Here is a 23,480-nt window from a genome sequence, read left to right on the forward strand (position 1 = left end):
TGAATACATGGAATAAGAACTTCTCTCTGCTTCTGGTAGAACGGTAGGAAAAAGCATGGAAGTGCACCAGAGAAGAAACTTTTTTTGTTGTGGGAGACGGTACTGAACAAACCTACCCACTACGAAAAGTTTTTTCCAGGAAGTGTAGGTTGCTGCAACCTGTATCCCCTGAGCAGCGGGTGCTCACACAACAGTTCTCATGCTACTTGCAAGCAGTGCATTTGAAGGAGCCTCATCAACGTGCACAGAGAATGAACGAACCCTACAGCCCTGCAACACCCCGACCCATCAGCAGCACCTCACCCAGCACCATGAAAATGTTCATGGGCTTCCTCGCTGTATTTATTGTAGCACAGACAATTGGGACCGTACTCTTCTGTTTGTATCTTCACATGAAGATGGATAAGGTAAGTGGAGAAGTAAGATTGTCTCTGCCGGATTGCTAACGCGATTTGCCTTCAGCCACGGCAAGACGTGCTCACCAAAAGGAAGAACATGGTAGAAGATGATGCCGGCCACTGGATGGACAGGGGAGTGGCATTTATTACACCCATGTTCTCATTTCTGCTTTAATTTGCCGCTAAGATGTACACTGAGGAAGAGATCTGTTCCCTTTATTAACAGAATGAGAATGGATCAATCAAGAAGAGCCGTTAATAGCAAACCTGGCAGCCGATGGCCAACCCAGGGAGAAGACAGTGTGGCTTAAGCACACAAGTGGCTATTTTAGGTTTGTTGTTTGTTTTTCTGGTGCTGTAGCACTTGGCAGCACTGTGACAGCAATCGTGAGGATAGGGGGGCCAGAAATGAATTTTTTTTTACTGTTTGCATGTGTGAATTTTACCAACATCTCACTTCAGATGCTGTCTTTCTGCTTTGGGAAGAAAAGAGCAGATCTTAGTACTTTTTTTTGAAGAGGCACAGTATCGGTGATCCTGCCCCATGCTTGGCACAATACTTACCGAACAATTAAAAACTGAAAAGCTGGTTTTGAGGGTGCCATGACTGCAGCCACACCTCATGATGCTTAAAATCACCGATCTAAAGCTACTTTCCTCCAAACTAGAAAAGACTACCAGATAAAGAAATAAAATGGGTCTAAAACCCAGAATGAATTCTCCTTACCAGATACAATGATAAGATCGTCATTACTGATTTTTAAACATGTTGTCTTAACTTAAATTTCAATTTAAGTGGGTGTCTTCTGATCTCCAAGGGTGGAGAGCAATCCTGAGCTAGAGGGGCTTAAAAGTCAAGGGGATGGAAGGGGACTTTTTGCTGCATGGGGATTGCAGCCTGTGGCGAGGGGGTGAGTGAAGGGTACCCAGCAGAATGAAACGTGGCTGCATGGGGCCGTGGCAGAGGATCAGAGGCAGCTGAAGCCCAGTCGCGGGTGGCAGGAGGGTTTCAGCTGCCTTCAGAGCTTGCGGCTGGGCTTCACACCCGACCCTCTGCATCCCGGCGCTGCCTGCACTGAGCGCTCTGCCAGGCTGTGTGTCCTCACGTCCGTCTGCATTTCTCTTCACTGTTTAGCTGAATGTTAGGTTTCTACAAAAAGCAGGTGTAATTTCAAAAATCAGTATTTTTTATATATATATATTTATTCTTGTTTTGGCTTTCTGATTTTAGTTTTAATCATTTGAAGCTCTTGGCAGAATTCACCCCCAACCCGCAAGTCGCCCTGGTCTCTTGGCAGCTCTTTCAGTCAATAAGCTAGCCAAAAAAATTACAAGCCACCCTGCATGGGCAGGGCAGCAGCGAGCCCCGAGCCACTCGCTGAGATTTCTGTGCTGCTGTCTGTAAATGCAGGCGGGTGGATATTTGCCACCTGCCGTTTGGAAAAGTCAGAGTAGGAAATTTAAATTCGTTATCAAGGTGATATAGAAAATAGGACAGGATCCTGAGCAATTCTCCTCTCATCCAGCACTACCAACCAGGGCCAGCCCGGCGGGTGCAACTGCCGGCGGCTGCGGCTGCAGATGCTGCGCCGGGCGGCTGGTGGGAGCGCTTGGTACCTGCAGCGTATCTGCCCGGCTCATCCTGATGCTGAACAGCCGACCCTGGGCTTGCCAGGCTGCGATTTCTCACTGGCAGAAATACGGCTCCTCTGCCAACCGTTGCAGGTTTCCCACTAACATCCCATTCACCCTCTCTTCTCTCCCCTGCCGGCAGATGGAAGAGGTGTTGAGTTTAAACGAAGATTACATCTTCCTGAGGAAAGTACAGAAATGTCAGACAGCAGAAGGTCAGAAGACAACGTTACTGGACTGTGAAAAGATTTTAAAGGGCTTCCAGGACATCCAGTGCAAGGTACGCTGCTCTTAGGCAGATAAAGACCCCGCTGAAGGTGGAGGGGGGATCCCAGGCACACACACAGTTTTACCCCAAGCCTTGGGGATGCATAGCACACACCCTTTTTTTACACTATATTCTTTTTACATTTTATTTTTCCGCTATATTGATATCAGCAAAAAATCTCATCCCTTTTTTTCTCAAAATTATCTTGGCCAGAGCGTGTCCAGCCGCGGCATGCTGAGGGGTGCTTGGGGCTCGTGTCGGGAGGAACAGAGCTGCAGCCAGCCTGGCTCTGCGCTCTGATCCCAGTCTGAAAAACATGGATTTTCTGCTGTCTGGCACCCTGCTCCGATTCTGTGCTGGGTGCCCGTGAGGATGCTCGCGGACGCCTGCCACTGGGAGCACATTTACACCCGCTTTGCCCGGGTGCTGATGACAGTGCAAGGCTCGGGCCAGGCAGCATGGCTCCCGGCAGCCCGTGAGGAGGAGGAGGATGCTGTGCAAATGTCACCCCATGGGCTCAGGGATGGCATCTCCAGCTGGTGCAGCGGCTCCTCACATTTGGGTGCAAAAGGGCCAACCTGCACCGCGACGTCCTCCTGGAGTGGTTAAGGGCTGCCCAGTGGCCTGACTTGCCCAGCCGGGGCCAAGGTGCTCTCAGCCCTTGAATTCTCCATTTAGGAGGAGCTGTGCTGACCAGAGCAGGCAGGTGAGGGACATTTCTTCCTCATCATTGTCAGTGCCCGATGACATCAAATCTCTTCAGGTTTGCATCAGCACCCAACTGACGACGGCAAATTGTGTCTGAGATGGGCCCTGCTCAGCAGTCCTGAAACCCCAGTCCCACAGCTGGTGGGGACGGCGCCCGGCTTGCTGGGCAGCACCTACGGCACGGCTCTCCGGCGTGGTTTTAAATGCCCTGAAAAGGAAATGGTTTCATTTGTTTCTTTCTTTTTTTTCAAATGAACTTTCCCCATCACATCATTTTAACTGCATAAAACCTGAAATCAAAAATCCTACAACCCCCCTGCTGCAAAAAGCCAGTCACTCCATGGCTGTGTGTGATGCTGGGGAAGGTGCTGGAGGGGCTCTGTGGTTTTGGGTACCCTCCTCCGAGAGCTGACAGGGCTGTCGGAGCCAAACAGCAGCAACCCGAGCGGTGACCAGAGCATTCATTACACAGAGGCTTTCAAAATCATTGATTTGTGCATCTCAAAGACAAGACGTATATTTTTGCTGTTGTTTCAGGATGGGGGAGCCAACAAGGGGGAGCCCAAGTTTGAAATGCAGAAAGGTGAGTTTCCTGGTGCTGCCGGAGCACCCATGGCTTGCTGAGGGCAGGAGGAGTAGCTTGGCCTGGGGAAGGGGTTTCCTTCACCCTGCAACAGCCCGCTGGTGCCCCAGGGCACGGCACGGAGGCAGAGGATGGGGTCGGGGTTTGGAGCATCCCCATCCAATGGGGTAGGACTGTGCACGGCATGGGGAGGGCAGAGGGGGCACTGGGCATGGCTGTCTCACCAGGGCAGGCAGCTCTGGGTGCCATGTTACCTGAAGTAGATGAAAATTAATCCAAAATTAAATCGGTCGCCTTTTTGCATTGTAGGCCATGAGCACCGTGAGCATCCCCATTCAACACACAAGAACGAGACGTCCGTGGCAGGTAAGGGGTTGGCACATCCAGGTCCTGTTCCCATGGCGGGCAAGGTAGCACAGTCTCCTCCACGGGCTTTATCCCTCAGAGGTTCCACCTTGAAGGCAACTGAGTGTCTTTGCTGAGGAGAGGCCAGATCCTGCCTCACTCAGAGCTGGTGGGGGGAACTTTCGAGACTGTGGCCCATAGAGGAATATCGAGGGTGGGAGGTGCTGCGGTCCCTGCAGAGCAGCTGTGCTGCCCGGCGGGGGACAGCGGGTGCCAAGGCATCGATAACACCAGCCTTTCCGAATTGCAGCGGAGAAGAGGCAGCCGATCGCAGCCCACCTGGCAGGTCAGAAGAGCAATAAGACAGTCTCAGGTAAGACAGACCCACTCGGCACTGGCTTGGCCAGCGGGGCACGGCAGCGTGCATCCCCCGCTGGACCCTGCAATCCTGCCCCGTGGCTCAGCAAGGGCAGGGACAGGGACAATTGTCCTCAGTAGCCTTATATATGCCTTCCTAGAAATGCACCACAATGGCTTCACCTTTACAGTGTTTTTTATGAGCAGAAAACTATTTCTACTTGTATTTAAGCAAATCAAGCTCTCAGTTCTCTTTTGGACTCAAAACGCAATGCTTTTGCTCTCCTGACCACGTCTTGCTGGGGTGGCTGCAGCTGGAGGGCTCTGCTGGCATACTGTACCTGCTGTTCTAATCACCTTCTCACCTGTAGTGGTCCTGGCAGCACTACAGGCTGGCTGATGACTTTACAGTCACGACATAGATAGCTCCAAACTGATTTAGGCAAGCTGCACTTACTCACAGCCATGGCCACGTTTGAGAAACACACGTGAGTCCATTTGCATTTATGCATCCCTCTGCACAGACCATGGCTGCTCTCGCAGCTCCATCTCCCAGCGTAGTCTTAGCTAAGGGACATCCTGCAAGAGCAAGGATTACTGAAGTGAGTAAGAGCTTCCAAGGTCAGCCTCTCAATCTGGCAAGGATTTTGCAATTTGAGCACTTTTGATTTAATTCTGGAGTAACTGCCAGTAATTGGCAACTGCTCTTTCCATCTCTGACACAGCATTTCACCCAGAGCTCAGTCTACCTGTGGAAAGTTTAGTGTTAGATAAGAACAAAGAAGTGAGAAACTCGCTGCATTTTAAAACTCACTGCTTAAGCACTTGTTGAGCCTATAAAGCAGGTTGAAATTGCCCAGAGAGCAGCAGCTGCCTGGAGCTTGGCTCTGCACCTCCGCAGTCGGGCACGGAGGGAACATCCCCGTGGGATGCGCAGGCACGGACCATGGGCTGCGTGGCTCCCCCAGGACCACCCTGCTGCGGGCACTGGCACTCTGGGCTGGAACAGTTGAACTCATTATTGCCCTTGGAGCCAGGTTGCTCACCTTTGCTGCTCTCGCAGGTATCTCTGTAGGCTGGGGAAGGTGGAGGTCCAAAATCCCTCCCGGAGGTTGTAGCTGAGCTCAGCCCCTATGGCCATGGCTTCCTGGCCTCTGTACTGACTTATGTGCACCAACTCCAGTGGGAGTCCGTGTTCTTGAGCTACTCTGATGACACCAATAGTGCCCCAAAAGCCATGGCAGCAGCAGGTCAGCACGCACAGTGGTCCTGGCAGTGCCACACAAAACCCTTCCAGCTCTGTACCCTGCCAGGGACCGAAATTGTGGGACGTTTATTTTTGCGCTTCCTTGGCAAAGGAGGGACTTTGGAAGAAAGGCAGCACCCAGTTCAGAAAAACTATGTGCCCTGGGATGGGTGCCTCTGAAGATAGAAGCTGCAGTGTGTTTTGGCAGTGCTCTGAGGGCTTGGAGGCTGTGCCACCAAAAGCCGTGGAGATAGCAACCCTACAGGGGCGGACACAGGGGTCTTTGGCCTGTGGTGGCAACTGTGTGCAATCCTCCACCCTAAGTATTTCCACTTGGTTGGATGAAGGAAGCAAAATACTCCTCCGCTCGCGTAATCTATTGAAGGATGTCAAGGCCAGTGACCAGAAACATGGGTTAAACTTGTCCTGGCCTCAGGGAAGGAGACCTTGCTCCCCTGGGCTGGGGATGGTGTTCTGGGGTGGGCAGGACCCACCCCTGCACCCTGCAGCAGAGTCTGCAATACCCAATGTCTGTGGGGGGGTGTCCCCCCAAAATCAGCCTGCCAAACTGGATGTCTCCTCCTCCCAGCTCATCTGTCATGCTTTCCCCCTACAGTGCTAGAGTGGAAGATGACGATGTATGGCCCCATGAACAACAACTTGATATCCTACCAGGAGGGGAAACTGAAGGTGAAGGAAGCAGGGCTCTACTACATCTACTCCCAAGTCAGCTTCTGCACCAAGGCAGCGACTTCAGCACCCTTCACCCTCTATATTTATTTGTATCTCCCCATGGAAGAGGACCGGCTCTTGCTGAAAGGACTAGACACACACAGCACCTCCATGTCTTTCTGTGACCTCCAGTCCATCCGGGAGGGAGGCGTCTTCATGCTCCGAGAAGGCGACATGGTTTTTGTCAACGTGACAGACTCAACGCGAGTGAACTACAGCCACGGCAGCACCTACTTTGGCATCTTCAAGCTGTAGTGAGGAGGGGGCTGCCCCAAGCTGGGGGTCCAGCCCAACTTTGTTGAGCAAGTGGCTTTCCCTGTTTCCCGTATTTATGTTCCTCTGCCTCTTTGGTTTTCTTGTTTCTTAATTGTATATTTTGTTATTTATTAATGAGGGCCCCTTATTTATTAAGTGGGCCCTGAGAACACAAATGGAACAAAGTTTGAAGCTGTTGTTGTTTGCACTTCACTTTTTTCTTTCGTTGCCAACAGTTTGGCACGTGCTGGTGTTGTGTGTCTGGGTCCACCATGCCCTGCATGCCAGGCAGAGTGGATGTCCCCATTATGTCACAAGAACTTTATTTAGCAAACTCTACCATCAACGTTTCTTTCCTAACAACGTAGGATGGCTCAGGGCACTCCAGCCAGGCTAGGTTCATACATATCTCCCGTACCAATCTGCTTACAAAACATCAACGGAAAAACGTTAAAAGGCTTAGGAACATCTCTTCTAAAGGGATCAATCAGCCAAGCGCTGTCCTTACGTGGTAGCTGCTGGTGATGCATCATTGCCACTCTAACTGCCTGCTTTGTCTTAAGAACTTCCTTTTTTCCACCTGTGCCTATCTATGAAACGCAACCAGCCTTCTTGCTTAGGGTGACACTGTCTTGGCCAGGTTCACGCTGGGTGACATTCACCCCGCATCAGAGGAGTGATCGGTGGCTGAGGGGGGACGGCTGATTACCAGAGCGCTGGTAAAGTGCTGGTGGTGCTCTGTTCTTGGTGAACCGAATCTGCTTGCGATACTGTCAACCTCTGCAGGTAGAGGACCATTTCACTACCCTGTGGAAGGGGTATTGGCCACCACTGTCAAATTTGGACCTCTCTCCTCTTCTGAGACCCGTCCTCCCCTGAGAAGAGGACTGGAAAAGCACAGGGGTGGCAGGACCAACTGCTTCTTCCCAAGGCCTTCAAGGTGCATGTGCAGAGCATTTTCTGGCTGTCCTCAGTGAGGACATGTCCACCGCAGCACCTCTCCTGAAGAGAGTTTCCTCTCCGGGAGAGCAGAACTGTGCAGATGGGTAGGACCCCCTCTTGGGCAGGGGGGACCTCGGTGACACTGCACACTGGGGTCTCCCCAACCCTCTTCACCAGCTTGGGGAGGGTGAGCTGAGCCACAGCAGGGCACAAGGATGTTGATGCTGCATTTTTTAAAAAGATCTAAGGATGCCAAAGGTGGCAAGCTTGGAGCACTTCATTATGCAGGTCACACTTAGAGTGCAAAAGTTTGAAAATACTCCCGGAAGCCAGGAGGTTTGCAAGTGGAAGAGCTTTCACATTTGGGCAGTCTTGGGTTTGCTTGGCTGGAGGCTGCAGGTCTGGTCCTAACACAGAGCCTGAGTGCCATCACTGCTGGGGTGGACGGGGCAGTCTTTGTCCAGCTCACTGCAGTGCTGGGTGCCTGGCATGGCCCCCTCCCAAAATCAGTAAAGGAGAGCTCAGAGCCAGTCTGGTTTTTCTATCATTTAATAAGGGTTTGCTGGCTGTCCTCCAAAATTGCATAACTTCATCAGGGAATGGACCGCTCTTGTCCAATGCCATGTATAAAAACTATTTATTTAACTAAAACTGTCTTATATTCGTGTACAGAAAGGGACTGCATGCCAGGGGACTCTGCGTAGCCCCATGTTGCAGCGTATTTTGATGTTCCCAGTTCCCCCTTCCTGAGCGTGAGGGTTTGTCCACCGTGGCAACTAATATAATTTCTGAATTAAGAGATGGGGTGCTTTGTATGCTTTGAACGCTGGTCATTCTTCTCAGCCCCAGACTGGGACACACTGGGATTTCCCGGGATCCTGCTCAGGGTCTGAGGACCGAGAGGGCAGCAGGGCCAGCCCCAAAAGCCTCCCAGGGCAGCCATCCCACCCCTCTCCTTGGGGCATGTTGGGGTGCCAAGGTGGGGCAGTGCCAGTGGCATTTTGGCTGGAAAAGGGGGCAGGGACCCCCCTGCCCTAGGAAGGCAGCGAGGCACTGGGGCTGAAAGCCCCAGCACAGCTGTGGAGCAGAGGGGTGGGGGCTAACTTACGGGGTTTAGGACACCTGGCTGGAAGAGGTCTATCCCTACCTGCCCTGAGGGCATGGAGCCTGCAGGGGTGTCTCCGCGTTGGAGCAGAGGGATGGACGCCGCACAAGGTGGGATCCTGCAGCCACTGCATGTGGGGTGGCCGGGGCTGGGCAGCCACCCCTGAGGTGGCATGGGTCCCCCCACATCCCCGCCACTGCCGAAACCCAGCCGGCCCCTGCGGGGCTTGTAGAGGCTGCCCTGGTGCAACTGGAGAGCCCCAAACCCCCATGGGGAAGTAGAGGTGCCCGGCCGCGGTGGGAGCCACGGGGGAAACCAAAGACGGTGCCAGCTGGCGTGGTCTGAGACGGGGGGGATAGAAGCCCGCTGGGAGCGGGTGGGGAGAGCTCAGGGGAGCGTCTGCGTGGCCGCTTTCAGGTGCCCAAAATCTTGGGGAGTGGAAATGCCGTTAGTCGCAGACGGGGGAGAACGCGATCGGTGTGTGGTCCTGGAGCCCCCCGGCTGCCATCCCCAGCCCCGATCACTGAGAGGGAGCCGGGAGCTGCTAATCACATGGAGAAACAGATTTTCATGTGTGGTCGGGGGAAACAGTTAAAGAGGGGAGAAGAGAAAAACAAAAAAGGCATAAAATGGCTCAATAAATGCTGCGGCAAGAGCAGCAGAGCCAACTGCCGCCTGCCCTGCCCGCGCTGCTGCCTTTCCTGGGGCTTTTGTTTCTTGCCTGTTTCTTCATTTGCCAAAAATAGCCCGTGGGATTCAGAGGTGAGGTAGCGCGTGGGAGGGGAGGAGATGCGATCGCTACCATCCAGCTGTGGCCTTCTCCCGAGTGGCTTTGTTCTCCTCCCTGGCCCCTGCCCGCTGCCACGGCAGGCGCAGGTTTCCTCTACCCGTGGAAACTTTGAAGGTCGTCAATACAATACATTGATTTTTCCCTTCATGTGGGGCCTCTCTGTCACTCTTTGGGCTGTGGATTTTACAGTGTCTGACTGACTTTTTTTCTTTTTCCGGAGTAAAGAAGGGAGAAAGGGACGTCAGGGCGATGAGTACGTGGGGCACATCAGCACGACCGGCACAGGGCAGCTCATGGATGCGCGGCAGCAGGAGCGTGCAGCGGCATGGTCATCTGCTGGGATGGGAAAGGTGTTTGCATAGCTCAAGACGCACTGAACTCCCTGGGAAATACTTTTTTTTTAGTTTAGTGTAAGAAATTAGATTCTTATGTTGTTGTTTTCCTCAAACAAATTAAAAACAAACAAACAAAAAAAAAGTTGTGATGCTTCTTTCCAAGCGGGGTGTCCCCAGTTTGTGCCACTGAGCTCAGGGCTGCCGGGCAGCGGGAGCTGGAGGACGGCCGCCCACATGCTGCGTGGCTGTGCAGGTGACAAGCCCATCCTAGCACCTCTCTGCGGTACTTTGGGGTCTGGTTTTTTTTTATCACTCTCCCCATTTAGGCACTGGGTTGCTGGCACCCCTCGCCCGTGCCAGCTCCCCCCAGCCCTTTCCCTTTGGGAGCAGGCTCCCCAGCCGCAGGGTGCCCATCTCTTTCTAGGAGCTGCCTCCACCTCTTCTCGGAGGCCAAAGCAGTTGCACGCACCCCTGCCTGGGGGCAAGGGATACTTCTCCCCCTCTCGGTTTGGGCTCTGGGGCACTTGTGCCGTGGAGCGGTGCCGCACTGGGGCGGTCGGCAGGAGCAGCCCCTGCGAACGGGCACCTCCAGGGCATCCCCAGCTGTGGCAGTTCTGGGCTGCGCAGGTTAAGCTGGAGGTGGTGGTGTCTGTTTTTTCACATTGATGGTCATCCGGGGCCAAAACTCCGTTGCTTGGAGGATGCTGGTGCTGCCCGAGTTGGAGCTGGGTCATGCAAAGGGGCTTTTTGGGAGCTGAGTGAGAGAAGAGGCCAAAGGGGCCCCGTGTTCAGTGGGAGAGCGGGATGGAGGGTCTCTGGTTAAGGTCTGGATCTGGCCTCATGGGGCCCAGGAGTGGAGATGCTCCCTCCAAAGTGAGCCTGGGGAATGTCTCCTCCTTGCTCTTCTGCCCAGCGCAGGCTCTGTGGCGCTCGGCTCTGGATGCAGCTCTGCAGTAACTCCCCAAAAGGCCACTTGTGCCCAAGGCAAGTGTTTCTTTCTTTGCTTGCTCTCTTTCGTGCTGTGACCGCTGTGGCTGGGGAGGGAGAGCAGGGTCCAGCCCTCCCGCCCTCAATCCTCCCGCTTCGGTTGCGGGCTGAGAGCGCAGCACATCTACCGAAGAGTTAAAAATACCAGCATGCAGGAGAGGTCTTGTCCGAGTGGTAGACCAAAGGAAATCCTGTCACCACACCTAATCTCCAGAAAAAAACATGCACTAACTAAAAAAAATAAAATAATAAAATCTCAAACAGGCAGGAAGTCACTTCTCTAGAGCGAGCCGCCGCTGCAGCGCAGAGCCGCCAGCTCACTGTGAAGCATCCTTGTTAGCGGAGTGCGAGCAGGGCTCGAGGGATGGAAGTGCATCCCCTTCCCCTGGGACCTGCTGCAGGTCTGGGTGACGGTGGGCAGCGCCAGCCCAAGCCTCAGCAGCACCATTTGTACCGGTATCCCTGCCATCATCCGGCGAATCTGAGGGTGGATGATGCAGCCGCGGGCATTTTGAACAAGTCAGGGATGCCCAGAGCATTCGCTTTGCTTTTGCGGCAGAAACAAAGGAAGCAGCACTGAGAGCTAAGAAGTGATTTTTATGCTTCTTTATTTGTTGAAAATGTCAATTAAAAAACTGTTCAAAATAAAAACATGTTAGAAAAGTTGAACTTGCATAAGTAGTTACAGTAAATAAACCTACATGACAAAGATAAACTGGAAGGCAGCTGACACAACATCCATCTAAAGACAGACTCACTGGAACCTATTTACAAAGCACTGTAAACAAAGTAAATATGGAAACATTGCTGTCCATCCGGCATGGCTTCTTTTCCTTTTTATTTTCTTGTCTTTTTTTGGCTTCTAGCTCTTGACAAACGCTTGATCCAACACGTCCCGGTGTGCCCTCCATCACATTCGATCTAACAAACGTGCATATGTACACAGCACGGGTGTCAGCTGAACTGAGGGGCAGCAGGGCAACATTTCTACCCCCTCCTGGGAGCGTAAATGGCCCTTGGCTTGCTTCCTCGCACCGAGCCCCGGCCCCAGCCCACCTTTGGGTGGGCGGCTGGAGCAGACAACGCCGAGGTGTCTGGAGATGGCATCACAGAACAGCAGCGTGAGCCAAGGTCGTTATCCTAGAAAACGATTAACTGGCACAGTAGGGCTTGACTGCTGACCAAACGGCGCAACTGTGTGCCTGAGCGGGGATGCAGGGAGCTGCCATCCTGCTGGGATGCTCTGGAGATGGCAAATGTAGCCAGAGCAAAAACCAGCTCTCTTCTGTCCTAGAAACGGCTTAGATTTAAAGAGAATTTCTTTTTACGCTCCGTGTGATCTTTTGGAGTCTAGCTCTCCCCAAGACCATTTGGTATGTTCTGGCTAAATTTTAATTGCAAGGAGGGAGTTGTAGTTATTGCCTTTATTATACCCTTCGTGACCAATGTTAACGGTATGGCTGTAATGAGCTGCGGCGTGTCTGCACACCCTGGGACCACGCTGCCCTGTGATATATGTAAGACTTACCATCAGCTTTAACAGAAGGTTACTTTTATAATGCTGCTAAGGAAGGAAGGAAAACATCAGTCCTAAACTAGGGTATAACATCAAATAAGATGAAGACAGCCGATACATATGCATGTTGCCCATGTGCTGTGTTCGAGAAGCTGTGCAGGGATCTGGAAGGCATGTCCTTGCCCCAGGAGCGTTCCAGCTCTTGTCTAAGCATAAACATCTTTCCTATCCCAAGAGAAAGTTCCTTTTTCCTAGCCGAAAGCCCCTTTGGGGCGATGGGGGGAGAAGTGACCGTTGGCTACGTTCCCAGCCTTTGGGAAGGAGCGATGGAAAGCCTAACGTGGGCAGAAGGGAGTGGGGAACCAGCACGTTTGGGGGTTGGTTGTTGTCAAGCAGCGTTTACATTTCATACAGAGAAAAGCACGTTCTGCAAGGGGAAGCACAGCAAAACTATAAACTCATACGATACCTGGACACTCAACGTGAAAACAAAGCAGGGGTGGGAGTTGCAGGTCATGCATAAGAAAAGGGATGGGGGGGCAGAACAGCAGTTACCTGCGGTGCTAATCACGAGCTGTGAGGAGGCAGTACCGTGCAACACACCTTCCCATGCGCTCCGACAGGTGCTCCAGATCTGGCTTCCCCAAGGAGTTCTAATGTCTTCATGTTAATTGCACATTTTAATCAGTATCAAGGCCACACGGGAACCACAGTATTGCTGGGCTCTAGTTCGCTACAGTCAACTAACGGGGAAAAAAGAAGGTGGATGGGAAAAGCTTCCCCAGTTGTGATTATCTGAGAAGAGGAGCATGGTGCTTTTTGGTTTCTGGTCAATGCCACCTCAATAATGTTTTCATTCAATAAATAGGTACCGGTGCTTTTGAAAAGAATGAAAGCATTTAAAAAGTGCTTAAGCTTCCTCTAGGAAACTGCTGCCAAACCCTCTGTGAGCGGCAATCATTAGCAGAGTTTGTGTTTGCTCCCAGTAGCAGGTACGATGAGGTATTAGTTGCTGCAGATGAATCGTGAATCATGGACTGTTTGCTTACTGGTTTAGTTGTGATCGATTGTTTCCGGTTTATTTCCTTATTGGATGGAAGAAAAACTATTTTTTTTCTCTATGACTTTTTTTTGGTAACAAAATTCCCAAAACCAACAAAACAAGGAGCAAGAAGAGGCAAAGGATCCAGTTCCGCTTCCCAAAAAACCCCTGAGGTCACACACCACTGCCAGCAGCTTCTCCGCAAATTCAGGCGATCAGGGACGACTTGCGCCCCGTGTCCTCCCTGCCACACTCGTCCGTCTGCTTCAGCAGCCTTCTAACCAGCTTCTCCAAGTCCTTCCTGGATTTAAGCTCTTCCTCCAAACACTGTTTCATCCTTTTGTTCTCCTGTGAGGTGAAAAACAAAGGAATAAAGATGCAGCTAATGCCCAGGCACTTTACGCAATGAGGTACCTCCAGGTGCCTGCTGCCTGCTGCCTCAGAGGTGATGAAACGTCAGGGACATGTGACAGGTCACTGCTGGCTTGCGAGGATGAACAACCCGGGTCACTTGTGGTCCGACCCACTCAAGCAGACCCTCACTACCTTAGAGACCTGCACAAAAATCCCAGTGACTTTGAGCAGGCAGAAGCATCCTCTGGGAAACCTAATTTTAGCATGGGTTGGAGGACCCTGTTCTCCTGGGGTGGTCTCTCCCACCTCCAAGCTTGGGGCTGGAGGACGTATTTCTTCTGAGTCTACAAAAATTGGTACCCACCAGACCCCAGTCAAGTTGAAAGAGCTTTTAGAGTAGGGGAAAGTTTCCTGTTACCACAAAGACCAACTCCTCCCTCCCTCCCGCCGGCCCCGCTGCTCAAGCAATTGCGTGGTGAGCTGATTCAGGGAGCTAAACCAGAAAAAAACCTAACGCTGATTCAGGGAGCTGCAGGATTGCACCAGCATTGGCAAGACCTTTCCTAGGCACCGGCCAGTAGAAGACAACGACCCGGTGCAGCCAGTACCAACAAAACCACTCAAATTACCTGCTTCAGTTCTTTGACTTCATCTTTCAGTGCATAAACTGTGTCAACAAGGCTCCTGCAAAAAGAAATGGAAAAAAAAAAAAAGAAATAAAAAGAGCTGGAGGGCAGCAGAACAGCAACAGCATGGGAGGTTTTTTGTGAGTGAGGTGCTGACATGGAAGGTGCTTCCAGCTTCTGCTTTGCAAGCATCAGGTCGCAGCCATTGCTGCTGCCCGTGAGGAGACTCTGGAAACGCAGCTTAGGAGCATTTATAGGCCACCGGGCCAAAATTCAGGGCTCTTTCCTCAAAACTCAAGAAAAATACCTTTTTCTGCTATCTTTAAGTTATCAGCGAAGGTCTGTGGCTTTGCCTTCCTTGTTTACGCTACTGCAATAAGTAACAATGATTTTAAATCTGGAAATGCCTGAGCATCTTTGTAAAACAGCCTTGCTTCCTTGAAGTTATGCTGCAAAAAAACTCAAGCACGAATGGAATGCACTGGCTGGGTTAGAAAAGGAGCGGATCAACGCAGTCGCCCAGACGCAGTAACAGGCTGGCAGCACTCAGACAGCATCACCTGGCTGTCAGGCAGGCTCACGAGAGGCAGCAGCAGCCCAGTATGTCAGTAGTTTAAATAAAAAAAAAGCCGCTTGTTTGGTTCGGTCCCCCCTGACCCCATTAGCTACATCCGGATAAGCTCTGGGACCCGATAAAACTGGCTCTGGGGACCCAGCGCACAGACTCCCAGAGGGCTACAGCCTCATCAGAGCAGCTGGGAAGGCGCCTCTGTTCTTAAAAAGGGACGAAATAGCAAATGAAATAGCTATTTTGGTGGTTTAATAGGTGGTTCCCACCAGGACCAAGGCAGCAGCTGGTGACACCAGCCCCGCTGCTCTGCAGAGATGCAGAAGGAGAGGGCATTAGTTTTTAGGGTCTTTCCAAAAACGACAAGGGAATCTGCAAGTGGAGAGCAGCCGTGCTTACTTTTCCTCCGTGACAGTCTGGCCGTTGCTTCGTGTTTCCTCTATGATGATTTTCTCTTCCTCGGGAAGAAGGACTTGGGGGATGGAGTCTTTACGGGAGCCTGTGTACAAGAACTACTCATCAGGAAGAGAAAAGGAGACCTTTCCCTGATGCCCACGCCGCCCCGCAGACAGCAGCCCTCGTTCTCGCCGCTCCTCTGCGAGCCCGGGGCAGGCTGGGGACGCGGGGGCTCGAGCAGCCGCCGGCTGTCTGCCAGGGTTAAATACGGGCTTACACGTACCGCGAACCCCGAGCGAAAGCAGCAAGTGGAAAGTTTTCAGGATTGCTCCTTGCATCTAAAGTTACATCACGACTTATAAATGAAATCATTCGATTACGGTCAAGAGCTCGCAGGAGAAACACGGCCTCCCTTTTTTAAATGTACCATTATTTGATAGTTCAGTGATTTAATTCGACACCTCACCAGCAATGATAAATAGTCGTATTTCCAGAGTTGAAGATGTTAGATAGGTTCTTATGAAGCAGCTTGTTCTTAAACACGCAGATGATTGAGAGATAATATTCACGCTTCCTTTCTAAAGCTATATGCAACCTGAGATTACCATCAGGTGTTCAGTGCTGACAGCCACAGGCACTGACTAGGTTTGCTTAATTCCTAACAAGCGCTGATGAAACAGCTGTGTCTCATCTGCCCTCCTACCTGCTTCATTCTCATCTGTTTAGAAGAAAAACAATGGCAACTAAACCACTAGGCAGATGAAGCTCCCTTATCTTAAAGATTGAACACCACACAGTTTCCTAGCACGAGTCTCGTGGCTGTATGATGCAACCATCTGTTTTTTCCCAGAGGGGTTATCAGTGTTGCAGGCAGAGTAAGAACTAAATGATCTGGTTGTGCGCCCACCTGAGCTGAGAGCTTGCTGGAAGCCCGCCCCGGTACAGTACGCCTCGATCACCTTCAGGATCTGAGCATCTTCTTCCAGCGCAGCAGTACCTGTAAAACATGGCGGCGAACGGCGATCACAAAAAGCAAAGGGCTCCGGCTTCATCTCTCCCAGCCTTTGCTCCCAAGAGCACGCCGTTCCCTTGACTGACACCGTTTCTGGGACTTTGCCTAATTCCCTTTTGAGGCCCCTTATGTTTTCTGTCCTTTGCAAGATCCCGTGGCATTGAGCACCATGATCAAATGGTATGAACACACTTCTAGCTGCTCATCTCAGCAAAACTCAGGGGGTGATGCCTGACTTCGGGTGCCGGCAGCACCGGGAGGTGGGTAGGCAGAGCAGCCCTGCTAGGAGGGGTCTGGTACAGCCGCATCAGGGCAGGACTTGGAAACGTGAAGTCTTCATTTCCAGCCTTAGCACAGTGCTGTCTTCTTGAGGGAGACAACGGATCTTCAAGCTGTACACCGCTGGGTGGCCGTGGCCTTTCACGTAAATCCCCTGAGGGGTGTCCCAAGTGGACTTCAGGAGCTGTAAGGACATCCCTCCTTGCAGGTTAGCACTCCTGCAGGAATAAGGCCTTTTTTTGTTCCCTGATCCCCCATGGAAACTGTCCCAGGACCTGCTGGCATGGCCAGGTAAGGGTTTGTCCCAGCTCTCAGACATGTTTTGATGACTGTTGATGTGCAGTTTTACTGCAGCCTTCAACTACTTGGAAGTAGCTCCCTGGCTTCGTACACAGAACAAGACCACCCACAACCCGTGACCTTGTGCTGCTGTGTCTGGCAGTCATAACTGGGGAGGGGATCTGTCAGAGGCTGAGGACTGGGGTGCTTCCAGAAGCCTCCCGTGCTCAGCAGCACAGAGGTTTGCTCACAACGTCAGCGCCCTGTCGCACCCTGCACCGTGAGAAAGGCTGTTCTCAAAGCCCTGTGGAGATCACCGAGTACACAGAAACCTCCAAAAAGAAGAGAAAAATGCAACACTCACTTTTCCGAATAACAAACTCTTCATCAGATGGTTTTCTCTCAGTTTTCCTTTTTGGAAGAAACTTCTTCATTGTTTTTGGACTTTTGCTGGAATCCTATAGAGAAACAGACTCTTGTGTTTAACCAGATCCAAAGGCAGCTCAAGCAGCGGAGCAGCGCAGCTGAATGCAGCTATCCGTGTTACGCACAACACATTAGAGAACTACAAAGCAAAGTTGTGGAAAATTAAGCTTTTTGCCTTTCCCTTGTGCTAGTTGTAGCCCATTGCTCCCTGGAACAGCAGTGGGAATTGCACCTGCAGGTCTGGGCCAGGACAAGCTCCTCTAGCAAATTCAATTCTTGGCTAAGATCCTTTAGCCAAAGAGCTCAAACACATTCACAGCACTTTTACTCCGCTTACCAACTCTGTGGTCTTTGTTAGAAAACCCTATAATAGTGTTTATTTCCTTGGCTTGATTTGATTTCTAATATAAACCAGCTGGCAAATAACATTGCTTCTAAATGCGCACAATTTGTTTAAGAGTAAAAATCCCCCGCACACTTACACAGAGAACAAACAAATACACACAAAGTTAGTGTTTGCTATGACTCCACAAGGAAGAAACGCAAGCTTTTATCTCCTTCACTGCGTTACCAGTCTTGCCGATTTGGAGGGAATTAGTGTATTAGTAGGTTACATGCAATACGGATTTTAAGCAGGAAAAGACGCATGCCAGGAAGTTTAAGTATCGTAATACTAAATCCTTCTTGAGAGTTATCTCAAAATATATTTGCCGGTCGCTACTGCCTCTCAGGATAACTTACTGACACAGCCAGGCAAAATTAGGGTCATGCAAGCAGGAGAAGCGTGAACAGGAACAAGCGTTCTTTGCCACAATAAGCCAAAGAGATGTATCTACCCTTACCTTCAAGATATAAGACATCCTCTACAATGAATATGCAAAGAAAGAGAAGATGAGTGTGAGAGATTGATGATTTTATTGACCAAGTCCATTAAATCCACAATTCTAAAACATATTTAAATGTTAGTCTTGCGATTAATGTGGCACACCCTCCGTACTGGTTTTAGAGCATTGTCAACATGCAGAGGAGCCCGGAGTCATGCAAAACTGAAAAAATTACATGTGAAACGCATGGTAAGTGGGCATTAATACACTATAAACACACCAAAATAGAGAACATGCCTCCTTGGTTAGTAGTAGGTTTCTGTAGATGTTGGTGGTCTAAGAGAACGGTGCTCGGGGTCTGGCCCCATGCTCAACACCGGTCCTGTCGGCTTCAACCTGACCCGGCCAGGCTGATGGGATGCTCTGCCCACCCTGGTGACAAGCCCCCAGGACCGTGTCTTTTCAAAGGGGACCCTGCCGGAGGGGACCTGCCGTCCTCCCTGGAGGAGACCTGACAGCGTCAGGCACCAGCTCAGCAGCATCTGAGCAGGGAGCTCCCTGCACGCCCTGGGGAGGGTCCCATCCCTGGGATGCTCCGTACAGGGAGCCGCGTGGCTCTCCCGTGGGTCTGGTCAGCAAAATCCTGAATCCCAATGTTATAAACCCTTCACCTAATGCAAAGCAGGCCGCTTAAAAAAAAAAAAAAAAAAAAAAAAAAAGTAGTATAAGAAATCGTATGTAAATCTTTTTCACTTTGCTAACCTGAATCCGGACACACCACTTTACCCACAGCACCTGCTCTGTCATTTCAAATGATTACTGGAAACAGAACAGGAAAAATGACCCAATTTCAATGGAAATAACAAGAGTGCTGTGCGGTACGCAAGCAGGTTCTGGGGTTTCCTGAGCACAGCTAGGTATGAGGAAATGCACAAGACTGTGCCATTCCATCCTACACTACTAGAAGCCAATTAAAGTAACACTGGATGTCTGACAGTCTCTAATCTTTTCATCAAACTCCCCTCCCTGCAAATAACCTTTGAAATTTGTATTCCTTCATTATATCTTCATTACAGGAAGGTGACTTGCACCGAGCTGCTAGCATACTTTATTTTGTGCCCTATTTTAAATTAAAAATAATAAAAAAAAAAATTACAGTGAAATAGGAGTTCTGCTTAGTGATTGAGCACCCGGAGGGAGGGACGAGGCAGGTGCAGATCTGCTTGGGCCAACAACTGAACTTATTTCCCATTTGTCATCGCAGGCGCGTGTCCACGAGTCCGTCCCCTCAGAGGGGAGCTGCGCCCCGGGTTGGACTGACTGGGTGCCAGCCTGTGCCTGCCCAGCTCTGCTGGATCTGCTGGCCTTTGCATTTCCACCAACGTGGCCAGCACAGCCCGTTCCCCTGCAAACCACATTTTTTTGTCCTTTGACACCTTGCACGCGACCACCCCGCCTGCAGCGGCATCCCACCCCTCGGGGCTCCCCGCCTGCGCGGCCGCGGGGGCAAAAAACTCTCACCCGGTTTTTGACGCAGAGAGTTTAACTCGGCTACGCGCGGCAGGGGACAACTGGGAAACTGCAAAAGACTGTGGTATTAATGATATCACTCCGTATGTGGGTTTGGCCTACCTTATGGACAAATACCAGCCTTGCATTTTCACATGGAAAAATTTCTCCTCTAATTCAAGCCTCTTCCTATATTTTAATTCACGGCGCAAGCAAGAAATGGTTTAATCTATGTTAGGGATTTTGACCATGGGATTTTGACCAAGACCCAAGACTGAGCATTGTTTCCAGTCTGCTTGCTTGGTTTTTGAACAATTTAATTCCCGAACTGAAACATGCTGCTTTACAAATTTTAAGAAATAAACGTAACAAAACGCCATGAAGCTACCTAAAATCTCTACTTGGAGTAGCTGACCAACAGCCCCCCGCGCTGCCGGGCTCTCCATCCCTGAGTGCTGGGGGGCTGGGGGGGGTGCGAGCCCCCTCCTCGTCCCTGTGCCCACTGGGAGCCCGGGCAGCGATGCTCCCAGGGCTGCTGCACCAAGAAAGGCGGCTGACTCGGAACCGGAATGCTCATCCAGTACGAGGAACATTACGCGAGTTACCGGTGAGTAATCCCCAAAGTTTAACGTGAGGTAGGGAAGGAGGGCACTGCAGTTACAGCGGGGGGTGAGAATGGGAGCTGGGTTGTATTTTGGCTTTCCCCACGCCGTCTCCTAGCTCCCAGGCTTGGGGTTTCTGCGGGGGAAGCGATCCCACGGGCTGCTGCCTCCCTGCGGGGTACGGGTGTATAAAACACTCGGGGGGGTGGCGAAGGAGGGTCGAGCCCCACGGCTGCTGCAGGGAGCTCCAGTGCTCCAGCCACCAACACACAGGGTGGAAGACACGAGAAATACCAACAGGCTTTTCCTCTTCCTCGTGGTGCAGCATTGCTGCTCGATCCCACAGCGCCAGCCTGGGCAACGCCGAGCCGCCGCCACGGCTCCTCGCGACGCAGCACGTCCCGGCAGGGAGCCCAGCTCCCACCCACGGCTCAGAACAAGGCAGGAGGAGGAGGAGGGTAGGCAGATCCACCACAGCACCAGTGGGACACGCAATGCTGTGGGACACCCCACTGTGGGACCGGTGACATCCAGCAGCCGAGGGCGCTGGCTACAGCAGCCGACGGCAAACATCAGGAATGGGGCTGAGCCTGCAAACACGCGTGCTCATGCTTCACTCGTAGCACAAAGCCAGCCGCAGCGACAAGCATCCATCGCAGGACCGGGGCAGAGGCGTTCCTCTCAACGGCCCAAGCTTCTGCGCCCTCGCTACGGGCCAAGAAACCCGGACGCGAGCGCTGGGGATTGCCATGAAACCACGGTCCCCCGCGGGCACGCGGGGCAATTACCTCTTTGTAACTCAGCGCTGCCGACGGTCTGAGTGGAGGAGCAGGACGGAGGCAGCTCAAGCTCCAGGGCTTGAGGATTTTAGGGGGTTCCAGAGGGCCACGGATCTGTCCAGCTGAACTAAACGTCTGAGAAAATAGATGAGAAGCAAGTGAAGACTGTTAGCTGCCAAGCAACGTAGAGAAGTAGAGGGGGATGGACAAGCATTCACTGTGAACTCCTTTGAGACATCGACGTTGCAACAAAAATGGGGCAGGATACATGTAAAATGGTACAAGTACGACACGGTTACAAACAAAACTGCAGGATGTACAACTTACAGTTGTACACGTTACCTCAATTATCAAGGCGCATTGCCAAAAAAAGAGAGATCGGCCAGCGCTGAGGAACCCGAGGCAGCAGAGAGGCTGGGGAGGCGAAAAGCTTACCGAATGAGCGCTCCAGGACTGCGTTTTGGATACCGTGTTGCACGTCCCTTTGGTCAGCCTTTGCAAGTGGTCAAGCCATTCGTGCAAGTCCTGGCCGGTGCTGCAGGACACAGTGATCCGCTCCGTCATGTTCCCTGCGGCAGAGGGTTAAATAACCGTCTTTAGCAAGCGGTGGAGACACAGGAGGAAGCACAGGGTGAACTCAGCTTGGCACAGCAGCAAGTGGCTCCTCGATTTGAAAAGTCCAGTGGCTGCAAAAAGTCCAGGGCAAAGATGAGACTGCCCATACTGCTCCAGGCACCCAGTGCCAGTCAGTGTGGGAGCAGCACAGAAAAAGCTAAGGGAACTGGTGAGATGAATGTGTGAGGAATTATTTTAATGCTAAAAGTAAGCAAATGCAACCTTTCCATGACTAAGAGGATCCTGACACCAAGTACCACCAAGCACAAATAGCTGCACTGCAGCCAAGTCACTGAGCATGACAACGGTGTATAGCTACAAGTAATGAGATAAACCGAAGGGGAAACTGGGAGGAATATTAGGAAAGCTACCTGATGACCAGAGCCGTCAATCTGTCAAGAAACAAGGTGCTCACAGCTGCACGGCATGGACCCCAGATGCAGACGGGGCACGCACAGCACAGAGCAGCGCTACTGGGGCCACAACCAGCCCTGGCAGGAGATTTGTCCCTTGTGAAACACTGTGGTCTCCAGGATCAGCCCAGCGCCAGAGACAGAGCTCAAGGAGGAGGAGGACCAGTACCTCCAGTGGCAGCTGCTGTTTGGACTGGGAGGATGTCCTCAGGCAGGGGCCACACTGACCTGCAATTTCAAACACGTGTTCATTCCCTTCAGCATCTTCCAGCTTTGTCAGCGTCATTCCCGTCAAAGGCAGCTTTCCCTAGGAAAATTGAGGAGTCAGTGTCTGCATCTGCTGGCTCCCCGGCAGGCGCCGTTCTGCTTGTTTCTGCTGATTCCTTTCTCTTCGGGAATTGCCATTAAAAACTAATTTGTGAAGGCTTCAGACTGCAAAGTGTCCTTTAATGTATGGATCTAGATTTCCCTGCACAACTAGGTCAAACCCCAGAGAAGAGGCTCCCATGACAACTGAGTCATCCCCAGCTCATCTTGCACCCTTTCCCTTCACTAGGTGCAAACCCTTTTTACAACCAAATCAGGAGGATGAACTTCCCCTGTTTTTTCTGAAAGTCTTCCCTGTCCCTCCGTTTTGCACGCTGAACTGCCTGCTCACCTTACTCCCACTGGTGGGTAGGATCTAAAACCCAGCCGAATCCTTCCCCAGCCTTTCCCATCTCCCTTGTGTAGGACAAATGACACATCAACAGAAGAGCATCCTTTTCCTGGAGGGTACTGATAGTTTCAGGCAACTGGAGAAAAGCCAAGCTCCCAACAGCCTGATTGCAGCCATTCAAATGGTAAAACACAAGAAATGCAGTGCTGTGGGGTGCCTCATGGAGTGGAAATTTTGGGCTCTTTACAGTGAGCTTTATAGTAGTGCAGTGTTTTCCAGAGATGGCCCAACCCTGAGAGCCGGCTGGCTTGTTGTGTGGGGCAAAACCCTACAGCTGGATCAGGACGCCTTACACACACATACACACACACACACACACCACACACCCCCCCCCCCCCCACTCTTAAGAACAGTGTGTAGGACAATGTGCTTTGAGGTTTGGGGTTTTTTTTCTCATTTCACAGCATTCACACTTACCAAATGCTGTTTAACCAGTTGGCAGGACCAAGGCACTAAGGCATGGTAAAACCAAGGCATGGTGAAACCAAGCCCTGGTTCCCAGCCTGGGGCATTTACATCACAACAAAGAGGTTTAAGGAAACAGAGGATTTGAATTTGAGAAGAGCTATCTGATTTCCCTTTTCACACCTAATGCCTTGCAACCTCGAATTAAGCATGCCTACCTGATAGATGAACCCACTCATCCGTGGGCTTGCAGACAGCATCAGCAAGACGTTTGAAAACAACAAGAAATATCGCTCTTCTTTCTCCTACAGGGACAAGAATTTAGGTTAGTCCAGTCTGCAACGCATCACAAGCACTTTCCTCCAGCAAACCGAACCTGCTGCAGCTGGAATCACAGCCTGTGAGAGATCACCCACAAACCAATTATTTTGGGT

At 51.5% G+C, this 23,480-nt stretch overlaps 2 protein-coding genes across 6 annotated transcripts in view; one reads left to right on the forward strand and one right to left on the reverse strand.

Moving 5' to 3' along the window:
• Positions 1-251: 251 nt before the first annotated feature.
• Positions 252-6,524, forward strand: CD40LG (CD40 ligand; the record flags this gene model as incomplete). The annotated part of the gene is made up of 6 exons (XM_082004061.1): positions 252-407; positions 2,173-2,310; positions 3,544-3,589; positions 3,899-3,955; positions 4,245-4,307; positions 6,154-6,524. The coding sequence occupies 6 exons, from the start codon at positions 252-254 to the stop codon at positions 6,522-6,524; spliced, it is 831 nt and encodes a 276-aa protein (XP_081860187.1).
• Positions 6,525-13,448: 6,924 nt separating this feature from the next.
• The window catches only part of ARHGEF6 (Rac/Cdc42 guanine nucleotide exchange factor 6), a gene marked incomplete at both ends in the record, with an annotated part of 38,207 nt that continues 28,175 nt past the window's right edge, over positions 13,449-23,480 (reverse strand). For 4 of the 5 annotated variants that reach the window (XM_082004110.1, XM_082004109.1, XM_082004107.1 and 1 more), the window contains 10 exons: positions 13,449-13,589; positions 14,225-14,279; positions 15,189-15,288; positions 16,093-16,182; positions 17,120-17,213; positions 18,024-18,044; positions 20,905-21,030; positions 21,331-21,464; positions 22,152-22,230; positions 23,265-23,351. In XM_082004110.1, coding sequence (XP_081860236.1) covers positions 13,449-13,589; positions 14,225-14,279; positions 15,189-15,288; positions 16,093-16,182; positions 17,120-17,213; positions 18,024-18,044; positions 20,905-21,030; positions 21,331-21,464; positions 22,152-22,230; positions 23,265-23,351 — 927 coding nt within the window. Of the gene's footprint in view, positions 13,590-14,224; positions 14,280-15,188; positions 15,289-16,092; positions 16,183-17,119; positions 17,214-18,023; positions 18,045-20,904; positions 21,043-21,330; positions 21,465-22,151; positions 22,231-23,264; positions 23,352-23,480 lie in introns of all 5 variants that reach the window. The other variant, XM_082004108.1, reaches the window with a different exon arrangement.

Source organism: Phaethon aethereus (genome assembly GCF_964289735.1).
Source record: "Phaethon aethereus genome assembly, chromosome: 10".
Classification (NCBI taxonomy): Eukaryota; Metazoa; Chordata; class Aves; order Phaethontiformes; family Phaethontidae; genus Phaethon; species Phaethon aethereus.